The 22372-nt window shown below is 43.6% G+C and overlaps 3 protein-coding genes across 3 annotated transcripts; 2 read left to right on the top strand and 1 right to left on the bottom strand.

Annotated features, from left to right (window-relative positions):
* Window positions 1–7039: 7039 nt before the first annotated feature.
* On the bottom strand, window positions 7040–11191 carry snai1a (snail family zinc finger 1a). Its single transcript, XM_080026999.1, has 4 exons — window positions 11095–11191; window positions 10446–10906; window positions 9421–9933; window positions 7040–8550 (listed from the first exon to the last, which is right to left on the bottom strand). Exons 2-4 carry the CDS (start codon window positions 10519–10521, stop codon window positions 8366–8368), a joined length of 774 nt encoding a protein of 257 aa, XP_079883125.1. The 5' UTR covers window positions 10522–10906; window positions 11095–11191; the 3' UTR covers window positions 7040–8365.
* Window positions 11192–13485: 2294 nt separating this feature from the next.
* On the top strand, window positions 13486–15484 carry tp53inp2a (tumor protein p53 inducible nuclear protein 2a; the record flags this gene model as incomplete). The annotated part of the gene is made up of 4 exons (XM_080026598.1): window positions 13486–13625; window positions 14489–14707; window positions 14959–15064; window positions 15229–15484. Exons 2-4 carry the CDS (start codon window positions 14596–14598, stop codon window positions 15482–15484), a joined length of 474 nt encoding a protein of 157 aa, XP_079882724.1. The 5' UTR covers window positions 13486–13625; window positions 14489–14595.
* A 647-nt stretch (window positions 15485–16131) lies between these two features.
* Window positions 16132–19560, top strand: LOC307249744 (glutathione hydrolase 7-like; the record flags this gene model as incomplete). The annotated part of the gene is made up of 14 exons (XM_080026597.1): window positions 16132–16261; window positions 16447–16658; window positions 16733–16884; window positions 16980–17097; window positions 17190–17257; window positions 17350–17423; window positions 17546–17727; window positions 17832–17919; window positions 18008–18138; window positions 18244–18332; window positions 18567–18719; window positions 18814–18931; window positions 19027–19164; window positions 19468–19560. 14 exons carry the CDS (start codon window positions 16132–16134, stop codon window positions 19558–19560), a joined length of 1746 nt encoding a protein of 581 aa, XP_079882723.1.
* Window positions 19561–22372: the final 2812 nt, after the last annotated feature.

The raw sequence follows: 22372 nt of genomic DNA, 5'->3' as shown, positions 1-22372 counted from the left end.
ATCATGGGGGCGAGAGATTCAATGTTAATCCAGACTTTTGCAATCCACCAGGTTGATCCACCATTCCCTTTCCTCCCTTAATCTGTCCAACTACAGGCTTAAGTGCAGATGAATAGTTTGGACCGTGCACAATGTCTCATTCATGTCTCTCAAATTGACATGCACAATAGTTGAATGGCGTTATCTGATCTCTTATCATACACAGCTGGAATACGCATTACTTTGCTCCTGTGAATGCAAGTGCATGAGAGCCACACCACTGCCACTGCCTCTTGTGTTAAATCTAGAAAGGACAGGTGTGTCACCATTTGGCTGGCCCTCTCAGACATATCGTGTGGGTGTCAAGAAGGAGGCGAAATGGGGATGAGGGGGTTTAGGTTTTTTAATGTTTTAAACAGTCCCCTTCTCTTCCAGGGCTTTGATCTTAGGTGTCAGTGGCGGAGCTGGGGGGCATGTGTCACTCATTAGCAGTGTGGTGAGAGTGTGCTGGCTCGCAGGCTTTTTCTGGTGTGTGGAAGCAGAGGGGAGAGGATGCTGTGAAAATGGCTGCTCATGGGGTGTTCCCGCTAGTAAACTGTGAGGGTGGCGTCAAGGCTGGGGGGTGGGGAGCTAAAAAAAGAAAAAAAATTATTAAAAAAATAAACTGGAGGAAAGTAGTGCAGTTCGCTTTGATAACTGCCTATGTGTTGAGCATTGTTTTCATTACACTTTGTGGTGCACACACTTATGTTAAACTGATAGCACAGGAAGGGGAATAGACGATTTCATTGAAAAGCCCCGCTGCCAGCACTCACTGTCTTTGGAGAGGGGAGGGAAATGGAAACCAGATGTCTGAGATCCACCGTGAATATGTCAAAGCTCTCAGACTATGTCAGTTCCTCCATTTCCCATTGGTGGACTGAAAGTGTTTCTGCACAGTCATCAGAAATGTATATAATACTCCCTCCCCGTGGACATCTTGCACAGTCTTGGCTGCAGCTTGGAGCTGGAGACTCCGGGAAAAGAAGCCTCGGTGTTCCAGAAGATGATTTTTTCTTTCTCTATTCCTTAGGTTTCAGACTTCACCACATTCCTCAGATTTCAGGGTAACTTACCATATCCCAAGGCTCAGTCGGGTGGCAAATCTCTCAGCACTCCTTTGTGGATAGATTGCTTTCTCTTGCTTGAGAAAATAACAAGCTATAGAGTAATGACTTAACAAGCAACAGGATAATGGCTTCAACATGTGCAAGACTGTGTGCATGTGTCTGTGTGCGTGCATATTTTGTATTGCAAGAGTGCTTCCTTACTCGCCTGTGTGTGTGTGTGTGTGTGTGTGTGTGTGTGTGTGTGTGTGTGTGTGTGTGTGTGTGTGTGTGTGTGTGTGTGTGTGTGTGTGTGCGCGTGGTGTGTGTGTGCGTGTGTGTGTGTGTGTGTGTGTGTGTGTGTGTGTGTGTGTGTGTGTGTGTGTGTGTGTGTGTGTGTGTGTGTGTGTGTGTGTGTGTGTGTGTGTGTGTGTGTGAGAGTCTATTGTTTGGGAACCAAAAGTGCAGAAATAACTGGTTGGTTGTTTGGTTGGAGTTGTTTGAAAGCTGGGCTTGCTGATGAATAGATGGCTCCCCTTCGGGCCTGGAGCCTCGGAGTCTTTGGGGAGTCGGCAGCCCCCGGTTGGTCAAAATGACAGGGACGGCCTGTGGGGTGTCTCTGGGAGTGCCGGGTGGTTTCCATCATAACCAGCTGCTGCAAAGGCCTCCCACACAGATGAGCACTTCTTCAGAGTGTGTGTACGCCTGTGTGTTTGTATCTGCGGATGTTGATGACAATCTGACAGCTGTTGTATGCACCCTGTGTATGAGTGTGTGAACATTGGTGTTTACTACCTGTAGGAGTGTTTTGATGACGTGCATCTGTTCCTGGGGCACACTGCCTTGAGTCTAAACTTTCTTTGATCTCCATTTGAGAACAAATGGGAAGTGCTCGACACCTCAGAATTCAACGGCGATGAACCAAGCATGTGTCACAAAGTAGTGTGGCTTTAAAGCTAACGTGTGTTACTTCTGTTTCCCTCACGAGTAATTACAACAACACTGTCCGCACATCTACTGTACATTAGGTCCTGTAAGCCTTCGTGATCGCGCATGGATTTTCTACTGCTGTAATTCCAGGTTTTTTCTTAGCTGTAGAATCAACAAGTGAAACATTTCTTGGAGGCTTCTTGGGATTTTTCTGAGCTCTTGCGCCAATGTCAGGTGTGACACCAGTTTGTAAACGCTGCCGTACTGACAAATCCAGAGAATTTTGTGGAGGTCATACTGGTTTAATTAACTTTGTGTCAACTTATTTGGCAATGGCTTGAATGTGAACAAGATTTTTTTTATAGTAAAGGGCTACGCACTGTAGCTTTAAGACTCTGTGAACGTGTGAGGCTGTTCATGGGAAATGAAATGCTAACAACACTACGATGACTCAATAAGCAATCCCTTTCCTGTCAGTGATATTCATGTGTGCGACACATTTAGTCATAGCATGATGTGGCTTGCCCTACTACGCTCTATCCCTTTTCACACACATCTTTTTAAGTTTCAGCCAATCAGAACCCTTGAAAAGTAAGGAACAAGTGTGGAGACTATCTGTTTCCCAGCACACGTTCTGATGCTGTTTACACACTGCTACGCCATGACATGTCCTAACAGGTGGGCACAGATCTATATTACCTGTTTCATAATACTCTCTCAAGTCCTGCGGCGACAGCTCAACGTCCTTTTGCACCTTGTCTGGGAAACTATGCTCAGGTGCATTTCAGTGTGGCTAACAGGTGATCTTTACTCCACTGTCAGGTGGAGAGCAGTCCTAAGTGTAGGCTTAAGGCTAGACACTGCAGGCCAAAAACATACTTTTTTCAAGCACAGGATTTCGGCCTATTTTGCTCCCATAACATGTCTTCTTTCACACTAACTGGTATAAATAAAAAGGCCCACAATATAAATGTAGGTGTGTATTTGTCTAAACCATGTCTATTTGCATCTGTACATTTATGGCCATTGTCTCAACATTAGTTTTTTTCAATTAACCAAAAATCTCAACGTCTCAAGACAATTACCACATTAGGAAGGCCAAATTGTCGGGCAAAATGTTGTGTGTGCCTTTGCACAATTAAAGTACTTTTCAGAGCATTTAGCTGTTGTACGGACTTCCTCTTCAGCCATGCTATAGTGGCATGGGTCTAAGGATTGCAATGTCCATTTGTTGTTTGGTCGACCCACAACTTTGGTCCAGACTGATACATTACAACAATTGGATGGTTTGGTACAAACAGTTATGTCTGCTTCAAGATGAATTGTATTCACTTTGGTGATCCCTTAACTAACCCTAACCAAACATATAGTGCAATCATCAAGACAATTTTAATGTATCCAAAAGTTGAAAAACTCTGAAAGCTTAAGCCCTACATCACAGCATTCCCATCAGCCTCGGCTGTACTTTGTATTCAGGGTAAATTAGCTAATATTAACATGCTAACATGCTACACTAAAATGGTGAACATGGTCAACATTATATCGGCTGAATATCTGCATGTTTACATTGTGAGCATGTTAGTATGCTGACGCTTTAACATTTAGCTCAAAACACCACCGTTCCTAAATTTACCCTCACAGAGTTGCTAGTGAGGCTTTGGTTTTTATTTGGTTTGGTTAAAAAGAGTCACAATAAAACTATGATCATCTTTATTTTTCATTCTGGTGAGACCATAACAAAAATCTGCTTTGTTTGCTTTTGAGCAGACATTCTGCTTCTTGGCTCGCTGAGATGCCATACAAGAATGTTTGGGAGTGATGACAGTTAAGAAAGCTGGGTCAGGATACTCTCGGAGAATCTATGTTTCCTGTCCCAGGGTAGTAGAAGTCGGGGTTTATTTTCTTCCCCCTTCTCCTCTCCAATCCCAGCGGCCCCAGTGTGAGGCAATGCCCAGAAGGACACAGAGGAAAAGCAGAGAGGAAAAGCAGTCAGCTCAGGCGCCATCCATCCTTACCTCTCCCCCTTTCTCCTCTCTCTCTCTCTCTCTCTCGTGCACTATGCTTCTCACTGGCATCGAGTCCACAGCAACACATGTCTCTGATCAAGTCCAGCCTGCGTCATCAGTTAGTAAACTCCAGGCTCCAGGAAAACCAACAGAGAGTACATTCATAGCTGGCGACCCTGTGACTGAGTGTGTGATTCATTACTCTTTAATATGTACCCCCTACCCCCATCCCCTAACCCACCCAACCACTCCTTCAATCCAGCCTTCAGGGCAACTCCACAGCCTGATCAAATCCATCATTAAGCATACTTGTGGTGTTACCGCTGTTGGCCCTTCTTGTTTACCATATGCGGTGGTCGTGTCTATGTCCTGTTTGCAGCTCAGTGAAGCGGTTGGCTCTGCCTTCTGATATTTACTTCAGCACTCTTTACTGTGTTAAGAGTGAGACAACGCTACAGGATAGGGCAATAACTCCCACCAAACCTACACAGGGAAAAATATAACACCAAAACATTAAAGACTAATGAAGTGCTTTGGAGCGAGGTGACAGACATTGAGAGGTGCTAATCGTGGAGAAGGAGGCCAAAGAAGTAATCATTTTATATACTATCTATGGAAGTAACACATGAGGTGAGAGGTGCCGGGGGAGTACAGCTAATACGATGATAGCTTCATTGCTATCAAAACTGCACAGTCTTTCTATTCTTAAGCATAAACAATGTGGTCTTTTTTCCATTCCGGCCGCCTTTTCACACAAATCCCACTGTTGAAGTTATATTTTTTAACCATCGCAATTCTTACCAAGTGGCATGGCATGAATATTCACACTTCCTTTGGCTTTACTTGTAATGTGTCCGTAAAATGACTGCTGACTCTCAGATGATAGTCATATGTGTGAAAAGGTGTTCCACGCTCATTAAGTGGCCATGGTATGGTTCATCTTGAGCAGGTCAATTGAAAAGCACCAGCAGTCTGGAGCTAAAGTGTGTGTCTGAAGGCTTTTTTTCCTGGGAGAGATTTCTCCAGGTCTTGTGTGTCATGAGTTGCAGGATGAGTCCTGTTTATGAGATGCTGACAGCTCCTTCCTGTCTCCCATGGGCCATGAGCCCTTACTGCTGCTGCTGCACTGAAGGCCACTCTCCCTATGTAGTTCCTGGCCACCCAGCTCCACCCCGAAAAACTTGGCTAAAAAGTTGCAGCCATGGGTGGGACAGCTGATGGGGGGGATGGGACGTGGCGCTAGTAGTGGCAGAGTGCAGCAGCAGAAACAGCACTTGAGCTCTGCAGCGCCTCGACCCAGGCAGGCTGCTGCTTTTTTTGGGTAAAGCGGGGCCAATGTAAACTCCCACTTCCTGTCGGCCTTGTCTCAGAGGGGGAGAGATGATCCTTCTGTGAAGAGAGGGAAAGGGCTGCTGCTCTGTAGGGACCGTTTCCACCACACACACACACACACACACACACACACACACACACACACACACACACACACACACACACACACACACACACACACACACACACACACACACACATAAATAGAAATACAGCCGTAGAAGCAGGCAAGAGAGAGAGTGAGTGGGAGAGAGGCAGCGAGCGAGTGAGAGAGCGAGCGAGGAATACACAAACACAGTGGGGTTGAGGAATGTTAAACACATGCTTTATGGCATAAATAGCAGCCACTTTTGGTAAATTACAGTGAGTGCTCTGGCACTGTAAAGCACACAGCAGGAAAACACTCTCAGATTTCAGATTCAGGCGCTCCAGTCTCCCCGAGGAACAAGAAAAGGGAGCATGTTCTGTTTTCATTTCTCTATAAAAAGTCAGGAATAAGTGCAGTAACTTGTGATGCAGCAGAGAAATGTATGAGTTTATACTGCTGCCTAAATGAGGCTGTGCTGACGCGGCAGCGGAGGCCTCGTAAGACTAGAAAGATAAAAGAAGGTCACATGTTCTGAGGCTGTCGATCTATGGGGATATATTTTAAACAAAATAAAACACATTCTAAAGCCTATCGCCTGTTCTGGAAACACTGCACGTCTGGTCATCATAGCGCTCAAAGATGAGGTGATGAGAGAGACTGCGCAGGTGAAAACCAGAGGTAAAATCCCTCACCTTAGGACATACCAGCCGACAATCAAAACTAAACCTTCAACAGATCAGAATAGCCCTTTTATCCAAGAGGTGTTATGGCTAAACTACATGACATAATGGTCAAAGGAAGCACAATCAAGGACTCTCAACACTAGTTCCATATAAGTCCTGGTTGGTGTTCATGTACAGATGTGCTCACAATCTGCACAAGCTATTTTCACTTGAAGCACTGAGTGTGTGAGTTGAGTCACTGCTGTGTGCAATGCTGCTGTGGTCGTGCTGGCTGGTGGCTGTGAGCACATTTCCCTGACTCAGGAGGAAATAAGGAAAACCGTGCCGTGGAACAGCTTACCTCACTCTGTTCTGGCCCAACTGGGACTCGGCCCACGCACAGCTTACTAACTGACTGAATGACTGACTGACTGACTGACTAAGGGCCTGACACTACGGACGGAGAGCAGAGCAGCCATGGGAACCTATATCTCCAGTCAGGGCAGACTGACTCACTGTCTAGGCGGAGGAAAAGGAGAATGTTATACTCTCCCTGAGGGGGGGGGGGGGGGGGGAATACACTCACACCACACGCACACACACACACACAGACACGCACACGCACACACACTCACATTAACCTAGCCAGCAGTGTTTGCACAGTGACGCTGAGAAGTAGATGGCAGGTGGAAACTGGAAGCAGGTGCAATCAGTTGTTCCCCGTCCATCACACAGTGTACACAATTCACCTGCACATCTGCATTTCAGCTTCACCACAATGGTAGGTTGACTCTCCACGCCTATTGTCAAGATGCTGAACAGAAACTTCCCAGTTAATGATCAAACTGATCTTTTATGGCCAACAACTGCGCCCATTTATACATTGTATCAAAGAAGAAGTAAAATGGCACATGTTCGGATTTTCCATGCTAAGGCAAATGACAGAGCAAGTTGTAATAAACATAAATTACTTTATTGAATGAAATGCATCAGTTAAAACATACAATAAAATTGGAGTGAACACACAAGCATGGTACAAAATTGAAATTACACAACACCTGCACATTGTACTAAAAACACTGCCATGAAAATATTTAGGAAAGTTAAAAATTCATCTTTGAACTGTCCTTTTGCAGGGTTCTGATCCCATACTTAGACAGCCACATCTCCATAGCGTAAACCGTAAACGTCTTTGGTCCCTGCCTTCTTTCAACAATTTTAAACTGTTTGGCGCTAATTTTCTACTAATACTGAAAAGTTTATGTCAAATCCGCAAATACTGAGGTAAAAAAACAAAACAAAGGCACATTTTTGGTTTCAAAATACAATGTCTTGGCACAAAATCATTTAAGTTACAAAATATGGCTATGGCTGTTATTATTAACACTGTGGTAACCTTGAGTGCATGGCTTGCATTGTCATCCGCGTTGCAGTGGTGCTGCAAAGTGAGGCTTCTTTGGAAAAGAAAAAAACAGAACGTTGTTTCCTATCTCTGAAAATCATCAGATTAAAGAGAGGGTTGGGATGTAGTCAAAATAGAGGCTTAAAATGATCCCCACGTCAGAAAGAGACTAACTGATACCATTCTTTTGTGATGACATGACCCCCCCCCCCCTCCTTTTTTTTAAAGCAAACCAAGGGCAGTGGAAGTCACCTGCTATCAACCAGTGAAGGTCATGGCTGTAGCACCTGTTAGCACCTCGTCTATCTACACCACGCTACCAGGGACAGCTGTGTGTGCATTTGCTTTTGTGTGTGTGTACGTGTGTGTGTTGGTTTTGAGGCATGCTGAGAGATTTATTCCACCCACGCACCCCTACCTCTCAGCAGCTGTGTCTAGGCCATGATCCTGAGCTGGCCGGCACCAGGACAGAGACAGGAAAGAACACCTCTTACCCCTATGAGTTTACTACAACATATTTGGTCTTTTGGAATGGGCAAAATAGCTACAAAGGGGCTGATATCAAGTGAGTGTCGGCATTGCTCTGTTCAGATTCATTCCAGCCTCAATCTAGAACCGGAAGAGAAAAAAATCTGCTCCTCAGATGTTGCTTCACATAGCCAGAGAAGCTAAAAGGGCTTGTAAAGTCAGATCCAATAACGAGGCTCGATTCCCCCCTCCAGGTCTCTCAAAAGCAGGCCATTTCATGCTCTTTTTTGTGGCCTCACAGGTCGTCAACAGGCCAGCCAGGGCTTATGTAGACATCCTCTCTTTTTGGCCAATGGCCCTCCACTGCCCTGAGCTCTCAGTGGGTACCCTTTTGTCCGTGTCTTTGTGGTGTGTCACACCGCGGCCGAGCAGCACCCTGAGGAGCTGTGTTTCTGCAGCAACGACATGCGGCTGAAGGTGCGCGAGCAGATGCCACACTGGTACTTCTTCACCTCTGCGTGGGTCTGCAGGTGAGCCCGCAGGTTGGAGCGGTCGGCGAAGGCCCGGTTACAGTGGGGGCAGGAGAACGGGCGCTCACCTGGACAGAGAAGGAAAAAAGGGAAGGAAACACACGTCATATGACTTCACTGGCATTCACACCTTCAGATGTGGCTGTAAAAAGCAGTCAGCCATTTCTCTGAGTTCACAAGAGCCTTCCATTTACACCTCAAACACAAACACACACGCATGCACTCACACACACACAAACAAACACACGCACACACTCATTCTGAAGATAATGAAGAGGCACATGGTAAGGCTGGTGGGGTCAGAGCCTGCTGACTGAATTAGCATGATTTAATCAGAGGCAAATCAGATTAGCACGCTAACAAGTTGCTGCAGGTCCTAAGTGTTCAGTGATAGCACAGAGCCTACAGGGCATTCTTTTAAACCCTTTATCACTGCTGCTGCGTCCGCAGTCTGTTGTCTTCCCCAGCAGCCGGGATAAGATAATTGGCCGACGAGTCATTGTTGTTGGGACATTAAACACAATGAGTGATCAATGAGCTCAGGGTCTACGGTGGGCTTCCCTATGTGATAATGTCTGACAATCAAGTGGTGAGCACATCAACCTGATTGTCATGGATATGGATTCTGCTCCTACACCTCACAGCCCAAAGGATGAAGGAGTGACCCGCTGACTCACAATGACAGCACAACTCAAATGGAGATTTACAGCTTCACAGCTGATTTCCTCACTCATGAATCAACACTTAAACCATTGTGGAGTGCACACACAGTACAGGTAGTAGTGGATGGTGAGGAGAAATTCAGTGCTTTTGACAAAAAGTGATTTTTACAACAATCATTCTCCAGAATTGCTGATCCCACCTGATTTAAGTGGAAAATAAGCAGATTAGGAACGGGTGTGTGAAGATGTGCAAAAGCATCAGACATCGGTCTTTACCTGTGTGTGTGCGGATGTGGCCGCGCAGCAGCCACGGCCTGGAGAAGGCCTTTCCACAGGTGGTGCACACACAGGGCAGCGTGTGTGAGCGGATGTGCATCTTCAGGGCCCCCAGGCTGGTGTACTCTTTGGGGCAGTGTTTGCAAAGGAAGGCGGGCCTGGCTGCTGTGACGGGGGTCTCTCTCTCCTCCTCCTCCTCTTCCTCAGGAGGTGTGATGTGAGTTATTACGCCGGTGCATTTCATCCGCTGGCGAGGGGCATATGTATGCACTGGCTCTGGGCTGGGGGGGTCTGAGGTGCGCCCTTCGTCCTCCTCTCCACAGCTGCTGGCACTGCTGCTGAGGCTGGATGGAGAGCTGAGGTCCAGAGGGCCCGGGGCCGCAGAGGGCTCAGTTTGGGAGGTGGGCAGGTAGAGGGCAGGCAGCACACTCAGGTCCCACACCAGACCTGTTGTGAAGCAGATGTTGTCCCCGGATGAGAGCTCAGCAAGAGGATATCTCTCCAGCAAAGTGTCTGAGACAGAAAGGAGACGAGGGTTGAAACATCCAGCCAGTATCAGACAGTACACACAAAAAACTACCAATAGTATTAGATTGAAACAAAGAACATCACATTTAAACATATTTTAACATATGTTTTGCCAACCACGCCCACACTGTCTGTAAAGGCAATGTAATATGGTTTCCTCAACTATTAATGGGCATGAAGCTGGAGCCATGGGACGGTTGCATGGGCCGTTTCCTCCCACGTATTCACAAGGGCTTGTAACATGAATGGAGCTCTGTCTGGTGCAGAAATGGGGAAAAGTGCATCTCGCGAGCCCCGACTTGAAGAGGGAGCAGCCCAGTTTGTAGTTAAACTTAGCACAAAAGGCAAAAAAAACCAATGCATCTCCAAAAAAGCCTTAATCAAAAAGTCTCAACTAGCTTGCGCTAAAGAAAACAGGTGGTCCTCTTTCTAGTTGGCGCACGTATGTAGGGATGCTTTAACCATTAATAAAAGTAATGAAACTCTACTAAACTCACCATTCTGACATTCCAGTTCACTGTAGTTTGGCTTTTGTTTAGCGAAGTACTTTTTGACCAAAAAAGATCGAGGCATTGTCCTTGCGAGTTTGAAACAACTGTGCGTAAAAGTATCCTGTGGTCGCGACGCACAGTGTAGGCCTATAAGAGAGTGGAAAAAGTAGGCTAAATCAAATCGTGGTCGTCGGATCTGCAGGAAACAGAGAAATATCCTCCTATAGTCCACAACTTCGAGTGGACTTCAGCAGTCAAGTGTGTGTGCAGCTTCCATGCAGAATGACTAAATGCTGGCCTCTGTTCTGAAATACTCTGACACAGGCGGTAGGGGTGTGTTCGCCCCGGGGGCCCTCCCCGCCTCCCGTATCACAGCGCAGGATGAAGACTTCACGCTCACACTCTTCACCAACAACAAAAACACGAGCCTCACAGCGTTTATCACGCAGGAAACCAATGGTGTTGACCTGCAGGTGAAGGAACAATAGCAAATAATTAGAATTACTGTGCGTAAGAGAGCGCGTGAGGATCACAAGTTGCAAAGACACAGTACTACCCTGTCGTCCATTGACACACATCTACATATGTAGATTCCTGGACATGTGATGGAAAACAATATCTGACAATTATTACACCTCCCGGATTGCATACTTACGTTAGGACTCGATGCTGTTTCTCCATCGATCTGTCCACATGCAGCATACGGGACAATGTGCCTGTCTCCAGTTCACATAATCTGCATGTGTTTGGATAACTATTGGCAGCGCTCTCTGATTTGTTCTATAACATCAGTGTTTCCCCACATTTGGAATCCAAACATAAAATCACTGCGAATGAGTATTATTTCCTCTTAATTACTAGGCCTACATTACACTGAAGTTAAGACCACTTTAAGAATCAGTTTTGATTCAAACTGTTTTCAGACTGGCTCGTGTTGTAAGACGGTTGCATTGTTGGAGATGACATCAGAACTGTCACACTCAATTCAATAAAGCTAAACTTTGACACAGGTTGTCTCAGTCTTGAAGCCTCGTAACATCGTCAGTAGAGTAACTGCACCATCTACTGGAAGAAAGTGAGTAGTGATGTATTACCAGTGCATGCCATTGGACGCTAGGGGGCGCTGTTAAACAGCACATCTAGGAATCCAAAGTTGGTTCCCAAGTGCATTTAAAGAAACATTTACCTCTCTATTGCTTTACAAAATGCACTTATTAGACATAAATTGGTTGGCCTACATAATGCAACCAACACAAGAATAATGTTGTTTCCTAAATCCGACACACTGTTAACAATAACATGCATATATTTGAGCAGGTTGAGAGTTGTCGGAGCAGTTTTCTTGCCATCCCTGGATTGGATTGTGGTCTTATAATGCCTTGTTTCCACCGAGTAGATATAGACATGCTGTTGATCCACTCTTAAGCCACTGGACTCTGTATATCACTCAGCACTCAGATTCCTAATTTTTATGGTAGGCTACTCATCATTGTATCATGTACAATAAAGCTGGATGGCCCTCTCTGGCAGAGAGGCAGGAAAGGCACTGGCATCTCTCTGTTTATAAAGCTATTGTTGGAGATGTTCCATCCTATTTTAGCTCGTTGTTGGTCTGGAGCTCTAGGCCTAATCATACCAGCTCCAACAATTGGCTTACACTTGAAACCCCCAGTGTTAATACTGAACAAGGGAGATCTGCCTTTAGCACCCTGCCCCACACTCATGGAACCTCCTACAGTGCACTTTTAAATTCAATACAATGTGAATTTGTCAGTTTAAACCCCTACCCAACCATATAGCCTTACCTTCCAGCTGCTTTTAAATTATTTTAATTTTAAACAAATCTTTGTTTTATAGACTGATTTACTTACTTGTTTTATTTGTTTGTTGATTCTGTATTTCTTATGTGCTGTATACTCGCTAGATGTGTGCATACAAGAGCTTGCTCTCAAAGATCTATTGAGACTATACAGTTTGAAAGAATGAATGAATAATTTGGTCATGTGTTTAAATTAAGCATACTGTTGGCTACTACTTCTGCTTCCATTTACTCAACTCCTCATATTCATTGAACAATGAAACATGGACTGCTGGCTGACAGGAATGATACATTATGGCATTCTTTCAAACAATACATTTTAGAAGGATTAGATATATCACAGAAACAATAGAATTCTAGAAAGTGGACTTGATGTCATAGCAGATGAGCAGGACTAATATAAGTGTAGGCCTAGCCTAGCTTACATAAATATAGCCTACTGTACATTCACCACTGAGTTCTACAAGTATCAGCTGTCTTAGATTTAAATATTTAGCACTGAAAAAAATCTGGTGGCAATGCTGAAGTTCTTCGACAGCTTTCCTATTGAATAAAACATAACCAATCAGAAATAAATGTTACTAGTCAGTCACCTCATAAGGATGATGCCCTCAAAGGAAACCTGCCCTATGTTCCAATACCCATACTTCCCTACTATTTAGTATGCCAGAAAAAGATGTGGGATATCCCAATACATGCACGTCAATTGCAGTATGCTGAAAATACATAAATGCCACACTAACTCCAATAACATTTTGGAGTATTCGTCTAATTCTTGACATTTCTCAACAAAATGAAAACAAAATCTTCCTTATCTGATATTTTTTCTCTCCTGTGGCCCCTAAAACTCTTCTGTACCTTATAGATAGTGTGGTAAAAAGAAAAAGTAGGCTACGTGATTTGGAACGCAGGGCTATCTATGGGCTAGAGTTTGGTGATATGCGTAGGCCTACTACAGGCTGCACAGTGGCTCAGTGACAGTGATCATCACCATAGCTACTGTGGCCTACAGCTGGTTATTTAGATTTCTTGCCCTTATGCCTTTTGTGATGTAGCTGGACATAAAAGGAGTCGTCTTGACCATCGTCGTCTTGTGAGCGATTCTCCACGAGAATCAAATCAACCCGCAGGCTCAGTCCGCAGCCTGTGATTGGTGGATGGCTCCTGCTGGGCAGGGCCATGGGCGGAGCTTTCTGTTGTCTGATCGGTTGAAGATTTGAAATAGAAAAACAGCCTTGCATGTAACAGCTGTAGACTTTCATGGGTTTATATAAAAATAAGAATTAATAATAAATGTACCTGTGAAAATTTGCAGATCGACCCCCCCGTAATGGTCTGCAACTGAAGCTGGGAAACACTGACGGCAGGTAAGGACAAGACATAGGCTATCTACAGCATAATTACAAAATGTTAAGACCGCGTAGGCTACGATCGTCCGATTGACAATAAATAAGAAACCATTGCCATAGTTGTTTACTAATTTTTGCGATTATTACCCCCAAGTATTTGATTTGTGCTGTTAGCTATCAAATTGTCTACCTCGGGTTAGTTTGCTTGCCCTGCAGCAGCTGTATGAATAACGTTATTAGGCTACTGTAAACCACTGAGGACTCTTTGACCCAAAAACCTAAAACAGGGTTTAAAAATACATTTCAACTGCATTCAGTCAGTTTGATTCAAGAAGAATGTGATCTCTGTATATGCAGTAGTGTTTTGATCCTATTATTTCTCCCATTTTTTCTGACAAGTGGACATGGCACTGAGTGAAAACAAAACACAATAGCAATGTAACACTATTACAGTTTGTGTGCACTGCAGAAACAATCTACTATCACTTATTCATTTATTGCAATGACTCAGCATAAAGCCCTCTCCGTCCACTGGAAGGTGCAGACAGAGCTTTGCAGTGCCAAGATGTGTGAAAGGAGACCCTCCCCCTCTATCTACAGCCAGATGGACCCTAACAATGAATTTCTTGGGAAGTGGGCTTCATTATTCAAACCATGAATGTACACACAAGAAACATCATTGGACAGCCGAGTCAGCTGACCCAGATAGCTTGAATTTTGAAAAATAATAATGAATGAAAGGTCTCTTTTGGCATCACTGACTCCCAAACAGTCAAATATGGATTAGAGTTTGCATTACTGAGGGTAGCAATGATGCTGTATTAACATAGGCCTATTGTACATGACTCTATTTAAGATAGTATGTATCTTGCTTTTAACAGATACAAACTTTTCAATATCTGAGTGCACTGCTGAACAAAGAAGGTGAAGGACAACAGGAACAACAATAAAGACAAACACCATAAGAAAAGACAAAGAGAAGGCAGTGATGTTCAAAACGATCACTCGTTTGCTTTTTGGGGGAGAGGAGGAGGTGACCCCGGAAGAAGCCAAGCCTGCAGAAGTGCTGGAAGAAGGGTGGCATGTTGTCAGTCATCAAGGTTGGTCATGGAGTGTTTTCATAATTTCAATATAGGGCACAGGCAATATGGTTGAAATTAATATCACGATAATCATAAAAAATTTAAGCCAAAGAATCAAAGACAAAAAATTCAACAAACACAATACAATCACATTCTAAAAAAGCAATTTCTCATCATTCTGTGTACATAATTTCAGACTGTTAAGATTTTTTCAATAATTTACTTTCTGTCCAGCATATGGAATAACTGCTCTATGATGTCCCCCACAGAGGCAGGTTCAGCAGAGAACCAGGGTGCAACAGAACTGACTGACGCCCAACCGTCAACCTCTTCTCCACATGGAAACACAGTTGTTACAATGGGGACTGACATCAGGTGAGGGAGCGGGAGGAATCCACGTGTAGAGTTTTAACATCAAGAAATACTTCCCATTCCAGACTATTTTAAAACTTTGTAATTAACACACAACTTTACTCGTCAACTTAAATTGACACTGTCAAGGTTGTTAGCTTCACACGCTTCCTTGTGCTTCTCTCCAGTGTGTTAGATCCAGAGCCCACAGTTCAAAGTACCAGCAGCACCACCACTAGTGAAGCCATCACTGACCCCTTTTTTCAACCTAAGGCCATGGCAGAAGTGACACAGTTAACCTCCATCCAGAAGGCTAAGGCCTTAGCAGACCGACACCATATGAATCGTAATGCCATTCAGCGCCAGAACCGTGTTCACCAAGGAGTCCAACATCACTCCCACAACCATCTGCAACAGCCAGGACTTCGCAGCCTCAGCCACTGAGGCTCTGGTTGTCCAACTGCAAATGTTGACCAGGAAATAATCTACCTACCGGCATTATACTTACCAAACACGTACAACAATACACACTTATACACACATTTCTTGTGAAGCTTTATCTTATACATCTAATCTTGATGTAACCCATTAGGACCCATTTGATAACCTGGCAGTAGGCAGCTACTTTATATCACGTACTGTATGTGAATTTGGAAATGAAGATGACTTCATTAACTTCATGAATTGAGGTGCACCATGTTTACCTGTTTGTGTGCACGTGACATGACCTTATACATGTGGATGAGAAAAGTGCATCCTATGCAAAATGTATCCTGTAACATTTTATAAAGTGATGTGATTTGTGTATCAACATGTGTTTACCTCTATGTTCTTGGTTTGAAACCTTTTTTATACGGCAATAAAAATTATGACTTTGAAGCATGTGCTTTATTTATTAGCAAAATTATGATGTTGAACTGCTCACAGTTTGACACAATCACATGCTGAGATCTCATTGGTTGGGAGGTAATTGCGCCTGCTGTGTCTGATTACTTTTCAAGCCAAGGGTAGGGTGCAGTTTATGGACTTGGACAATGAGGGAGCCTACTGTGTTCTTAAATGAACTTAGCCCTTGAGGGAATACAGTGAAGATGAGTGTTTCTCTTGGAACAAAACTCAACCAGCTGTCAAGGTTCAGTTACAAAAGCTTTGCTGATCCATCTCAGTTGGATGACGACTCATCAACTAGTGACATCCCCTGGGACTTGAATGGAAATAAAGGTGAAATAATTAAGCTATAGCAACAATGGCTTACAATCCTACCTTGTTGCGCACAGCATTCTGCTGTTTTTCAGTTATGAAAAGGCAGGCAGGTGTTTTGGGTCTTGCATGCTGTGCTGAAAATGTGGAACATTTCCACTATATGGGAAAGATTTCTAAATGTTGCTTCCCTGTCACTGCCACAGCTCTTAGCCATCTCCCAAAGGACATCCCTCTGAAACAGCTGGCCTCTGGCAGTCCAAATCTGTCGGACCAGAGCTTGTCCAAATTCAAAGAGACAGAAGATGACTACTGCTCCAGTAAGGACACTCGCACACTTCTCTGGGCTGTATCTATCACACTTGCCATTGGAGTGACCGTTGCTTTGATCCTGAGTATTTACCTGGGGGAAAGTTTGGTATGTCTTGCCTCAAAACACATGCATGTATCACCACGACTGCATAACTTTTCCTCATCACAGTTGCTTCTCAGGTGTGTTTAAAGGGTGTGTTGGTGTCTGATCACCAGCGCTGCACTGAGCTTGGCCAGAGAGTCCTCCATGATCATGGATCCAGTGTGGATGCAGCCATCACTGCAGCCCTGTGTTTGGGTGTTGTGCATCCACATGTGTCAGGTGTTGGTGGGTAAGTGATTAATCTATTGCTGGTTTGCTTAGTGTAAAAAAAGATTTATACATGTATGAGCTAAAATGCATCCTTTGCTAATTTTCTTTCTTTAGAGGTGGGGTGATGCTTGTTCATGACATCAACAAGAACGAAACCAGGGTGATAGATTTTCAGGGAACTGCACCTAAAGCACTTACAGAAGAGATGCTGCAAAACGTCTCGGAACTAAAGGTTAATTAAATGTGGGGAGGGGGCTGCCACTAATAAAAAATATTTTGATTGAATAATTTCATGTATCACCTTACCTTACTATATCCATTCAGGCAGGTATGCAAGTGGGAGTCCCGGGAATGCTCAGCGGGTTACACCATGCTCACAGACTGTACGGGAGGTAAACAAGAGTAAAAAAAGTGAAATGACTCTGGTGTTTAGTCTTTTGATCTATATTTAAGTCAAACGTGTCTCACCACAAAATCTCTGCAGTCTCTCATGGCAGGATGTGGTCACTAGAGCCGCAGCTGTCGCCAAAGAAGGTTTCAATGTGTCTTTCAGTCTTGGTGAGTCAAACCATCTTTCCTTTACACTTCCTCCCCTTTCAAATACTCACCAAATTACATAATGATAATGTTACACCTAAGAACGAGATGCCAGGATGTGACTCATTTGAATAATTCTACAGCTGAGGCTATATCAAAGGTGAAAGGTGAGCAGCTATCGCAACGTTTCAGGGACCTGTTCTTCCCACATGGCCAAGCTCTGCCTCCAGGGTCCTTTATTACCATGCCTGGTCTGGTTGGAGTCCTGAATGCTGGTGTGTCACACTTCTATGATGGAAACATCTCACAAGAGATAGAGGATGAGGTGAATGGCATGTGCAGATTACATGGGCTTTTAGTGGTAGTTTAGCAACAACAATCATTCCAGTCTCAGTGTTCTAACAGCCTTTTTTCTGTGTTGTCACAAAGGTGCAAGCTAATGGAGGGGTCCTAAGTAGAGAAGACATCAGGGTCTACAGTGCACAAGTGGAGCAGCCAGTGGAAGGTCGGTACAAAGGTAAAGACTATGTTTTGCTCAACAATAGACTGAATACATGTGCATATATTCTAATACCTTCAACTACCTTGTGTTACTCTTGTCTTAGACTTTATTATTCAAGTCCCTCTTCCCCCATCTGCTGGTGCAGCATTGATATCAGCGCTCAACCTTTTGAAGGGCTTCCATCTCAACGAGAACTCCAGTGCAGATAAGGAAACATACCACTGGGTGGATGAGGTACTGGATATAAAACTAAGAAAAAATGTAATTTTCTTTAGAAATATTATGGCCTAAAGGGGTAATGGTTGTGCTCCTAAATTATTTATTTCTCCATATATAAAGTCTGTGAAAGCAGCTCTGGCTATGGCCAATGGTTTGGGTGACCCTAAATATGACTCTTCAGTGACTGAGCTGCTCTCTGACATGCTGAGGTAAACTACACTACGGACTCACAATGATTTATTTTCAGTGTTGGTTTAATCTGACTATTTTCTTGAGTAATTGACTAATTGTTTTGTGTACAAAATGCCAGAGTAGTCGAAATCCATATATACCTACAGCTAAACGGGACACATCCAAATGCTCTCCGCTCCACAACACCAAAGTGACTACACTCTGTATATTACCCACTTAACTTCCTGTTTATTTATCTGCTCTCAATAAAGCAAGAGTCAAGCTGAAGTGCTTCTACAGAGGATCAATAACTCCCATACCTCTCCACCTGAGCACAACACCACTGCCCGCTCCCCACAGGCAGAGCTGACGGCAGGACATGTGGTAGTCATGGGACCAGACAACCTCATAGTATCAGTTGCAAGGTGACGTAAACATTTTCACAGCAGAAGAATATGTGTGGTATGTGCAGCTGGGAATGTTCTTTTGATCTTGTCTCCTGTCTTTACGATCTCTCAGTTCCTTGAGCGGGCCTTTTGGGAGCAGAATCTTGACTCAATCAGGCCTTATTCTCAACAGCCTCATCCTTGACTTCTCCTGGCCAAACAAAACCAGCGGGCAACTCTCCACCCAACAGGTGTTCTGTCCTTCAAATTCTCACCAGCTTAAAAATCAGTCGCTTTCAAATTATTGTTTTCAAATATGGCTCACTGCTTGAGGTTTGTGTTATAGAGAAACAGAGTCCAGCCTGGCAAAAGGCCCCTGTCATCTCTCATGACCACAATAGTGTTGCCAGCGTGGCATAAATGTGGGATCCACATGACACTAAGCAGTTCAAGTGGACAAGAGGGATTGAGTTTGATCACCCAGGTAAGATAACTTTACAGTATTAAGGTTTGGAGTCAGATTCACTGGACGATTTTTAATTGTAAAAGATTTAAAATTGAGACTTTTTGTGTGCTTAAAAAGGTGTTGATCGGTGCATTGTCCTCACATAAAAAGAAAAATGATACCCTCTCCTATAGAAGACTCCATCCCCTACTTCAGCCCAACAGACTTCTTGTTGTGTGTGAGTATAAAACGTTATGATCTGTTGACATTTGACTTTGTAGCTATTGCATTGTTAATTTATTTCCTGTTAGTAATTTCTTTCTTTTCAAACTCCCTCATCAGCTGAGTTTCCAGAAGACAGTTTGCAGTATGTGCATGAAAAAGGTCAAGAGGTTCAAACAGCAGCGGCAAACTCTGGTGTGCTGGGGATCCTGAGGAAGAATGATTTCATGACAGCCATAACGCTGACAGATGGTTTTCTATAGTTTAATTTGTCTTGTTGACCTGTCTCCTATCATAAATGGTATATCATAAAAGTGTTGCACTGTACGATGTAAGTTCCTGGTTGTTGTTTGACACTCATGTTACTATGATCAGCAGCCACCAGAGGGCAGTACTCCAGCAGATACTCTCTATCAAGGAAGGCAAAATATCCAGTCATCATACCAATTGTGAAGAAATAATGTCATCATACTTGCTCCAATCTGATGTTTCATAATGGATTTTGAAATGAGAAGAGAACAGACAAAGCTGATTGCGGACTCACGCTCATGTGCTAGGAACGCTGAGGCCTGTTATGTAAAGCTGATGAGCATTCAAGATACTGTCAGACATTCATACCAACAACGGTATGCCTGGGTTGGGACATGTCACATGTGTTAGGTCTGTATGCAGACAAGAGACAAACATGCCACTCAAAACATTGCACAGGCATTGGCTACGTTGAAAGTTTTTCTCGGTATGTGTTTACAAAGATTCTCTGCTGTACTTCAGACTTTCTTGTCCCTTAGGTGAAATTATTTGCCACCGCAATGTACATAAACATCACACTAACACACATAATACATATAGTGTAAGAGAAGATAGTTCACCAAGTATTGGCACAGAGTACAGACACAATAGTTAAAAATAACCTGGGACTTGTATTTTCCTTATTTGGTATTTGTAGATCCCTTAACCCTGTGGTTCTCAATAATTTTCTGTCATGCCCCCCCTAGGGGACAGAAATGTTTTCGTGACCCCCCCCCCCCCCCCCCTAAATTGAAATACTATTGAGAACCTGCTAATATTTATTTATTTATCTGTATAAAACCACTGTATGAGTTTCTGGCACGAGCATTCTGCATGCAATAACCTTATTATCAAATTAGATAACAAAAATTAGCTGAGATAACTTCTGCAGCAAAAAAATTCAAAGTTCAGTTTATTGCTCAATTTGTAACATTTAAACAAGACTGCTCAGTCTGTGTGAATCTCAGGACAGAGAAACGAGCAAATGATTCACTGAGGTTTGCATTTCATTAAACATTTTTTTAAACTGTATATATAGTTAAGGTGGTGTTTTTTTTATTATTATAGGCCAATAGGCCTTCTGTGATGCGATAACCAATAATTCATTAATGTTATTATTAGTCTACTTGCTTGATTTCTTTTTAAATAGCCTACAGAGACACTTGGAGACACGTGGACATTTATTTACTGCAAATCGCAGCCGCGTGAAAGGCTACTTTTAAAAAAAAGTTAGTCAGTTGGAAATCAAGGCAGCCTGCGCCCCCCCACAACTCACGGCGCCCCCCCAGGGGGGCGCGCCCCACCATTTGAGAAGCACTGCAGGCTTAACCCATAGGGCCCGTTATAATCATAGATACTATAATAAAGGTTATAATATTAGGCACACTTGTACCGCTAAGGAGAACGGGGTAATCTGAGACACTTTTTACATTTGCTCCCCTCTAAGCGAGCTAAAATGATTTATCACTCAAGTTTACACATTTCCCATTAATTCAGGATGTTTCCTAGAAATGGGCATTAGCAGAATTTTTTCAAGGCAAAGGGCAGTGAAAATATGATTGTTTTAAAAAAAGTTGGCATGTGGCTCACTTTACCCCAGCTGTGGGGTAAAGTGAGACAGACCAGAAAAATCAAGGGGGTAAACTGATCCACTTACTTTTTCCACTCTAAACTACCATAACAACACAAATTGTAACAGTTAGAATCCTGAAAGCTAGCCACACATTCCAGAACTAATGTCAGACTAGTAAAAGAATGATGGGGTTTGGTCAATTAAGCAAAGCAAATTTTCTAAACACTTGAAAGTAACTGAACAAAATCAAATACAACATATTATAATTCGAAAGGTTTTGATAAGATTCAAATGAAAGATAGAACCAGTTAGATTAGAACACAGTCTGGGGGTCAGAACACAGGACCCTTAAAGCCAGCTTGTGTCTGGGGGTCAAAGCATAGGAAAATCAGAACAGCGAGAACAGCCTGGGACTCAGAACACAGGAGAAGACCCAACTGGATTATAACATCAGCCTGTCATAAAGAACCTCACCTGCAGTCCATGTACATTGTCCACTCTTTTTTTATATTATCCAAAAGTGAACAGTGAACGAGCCAGGAACAGTGTAACAGGGACATCATTGGCTAAATAAAGTTGTGTGTATGAGAGAGACTGTGTGTGTGTGTGTGTGTGTGTGTGTGTGTGTGTGTGTGTGTTTATCCCCATGACCTAGACATTATGAGCAAAAGGCTAGTGGTTTTCAAGTGGCACTGTTTTCATTCACTCTGTTCCATGTGTAGTTTTTCATGCAGAAGTTCAAAATCCCTCTAAGATTACTTTGTATAAATGCACAGCACACACATCTACCCGAGGTCCATACACACAAGCATGCACTGCTTCAAATAAGTTAAAACATGGGTCATCTTCAATCACATCAAAGGTGCAGCCGTCAGAGACACATAACAAATCGTTGAGCTGTTAACACAGCTGCCACTGAAGCCAGAGTTTATACAAAGCAACTTGTGGAACTAGTTATTTCTTACCTGGCAATATGGAGGGAGCCTTTACACAAGAAGTACATGAAGCTTTGGAAACAGTGATGGAGTCTGATTCTGATAGCGAGCAATAGGAATCTGACACAGACACTGTGTCTGAAACCTCCATTAACGCGTAACAGGTGGGTCCCTGTACCATTCCAGTGGCTGCAGGAGTATATCTCTGTGTATGGGTGTTGGTGGGGCC

Source organism: Ammodytes marinus (assembly GCF_949987685.1).
Source record: "Ammodytes marinus genome assembly, chromosome: 4".
NCBI classification, from domain to species: Eukaryota; Metazoa; Chordata; class Actinopteri; order Uranoscopiformes; family Ammodytidae; genus Ammodytes; species Ammodytes marinus.
The sequence above is the reverse complement of the archived record's forward strand: the minus strand, read 5'-3'. Positions and strand labels throughout refer to the sequence as shown.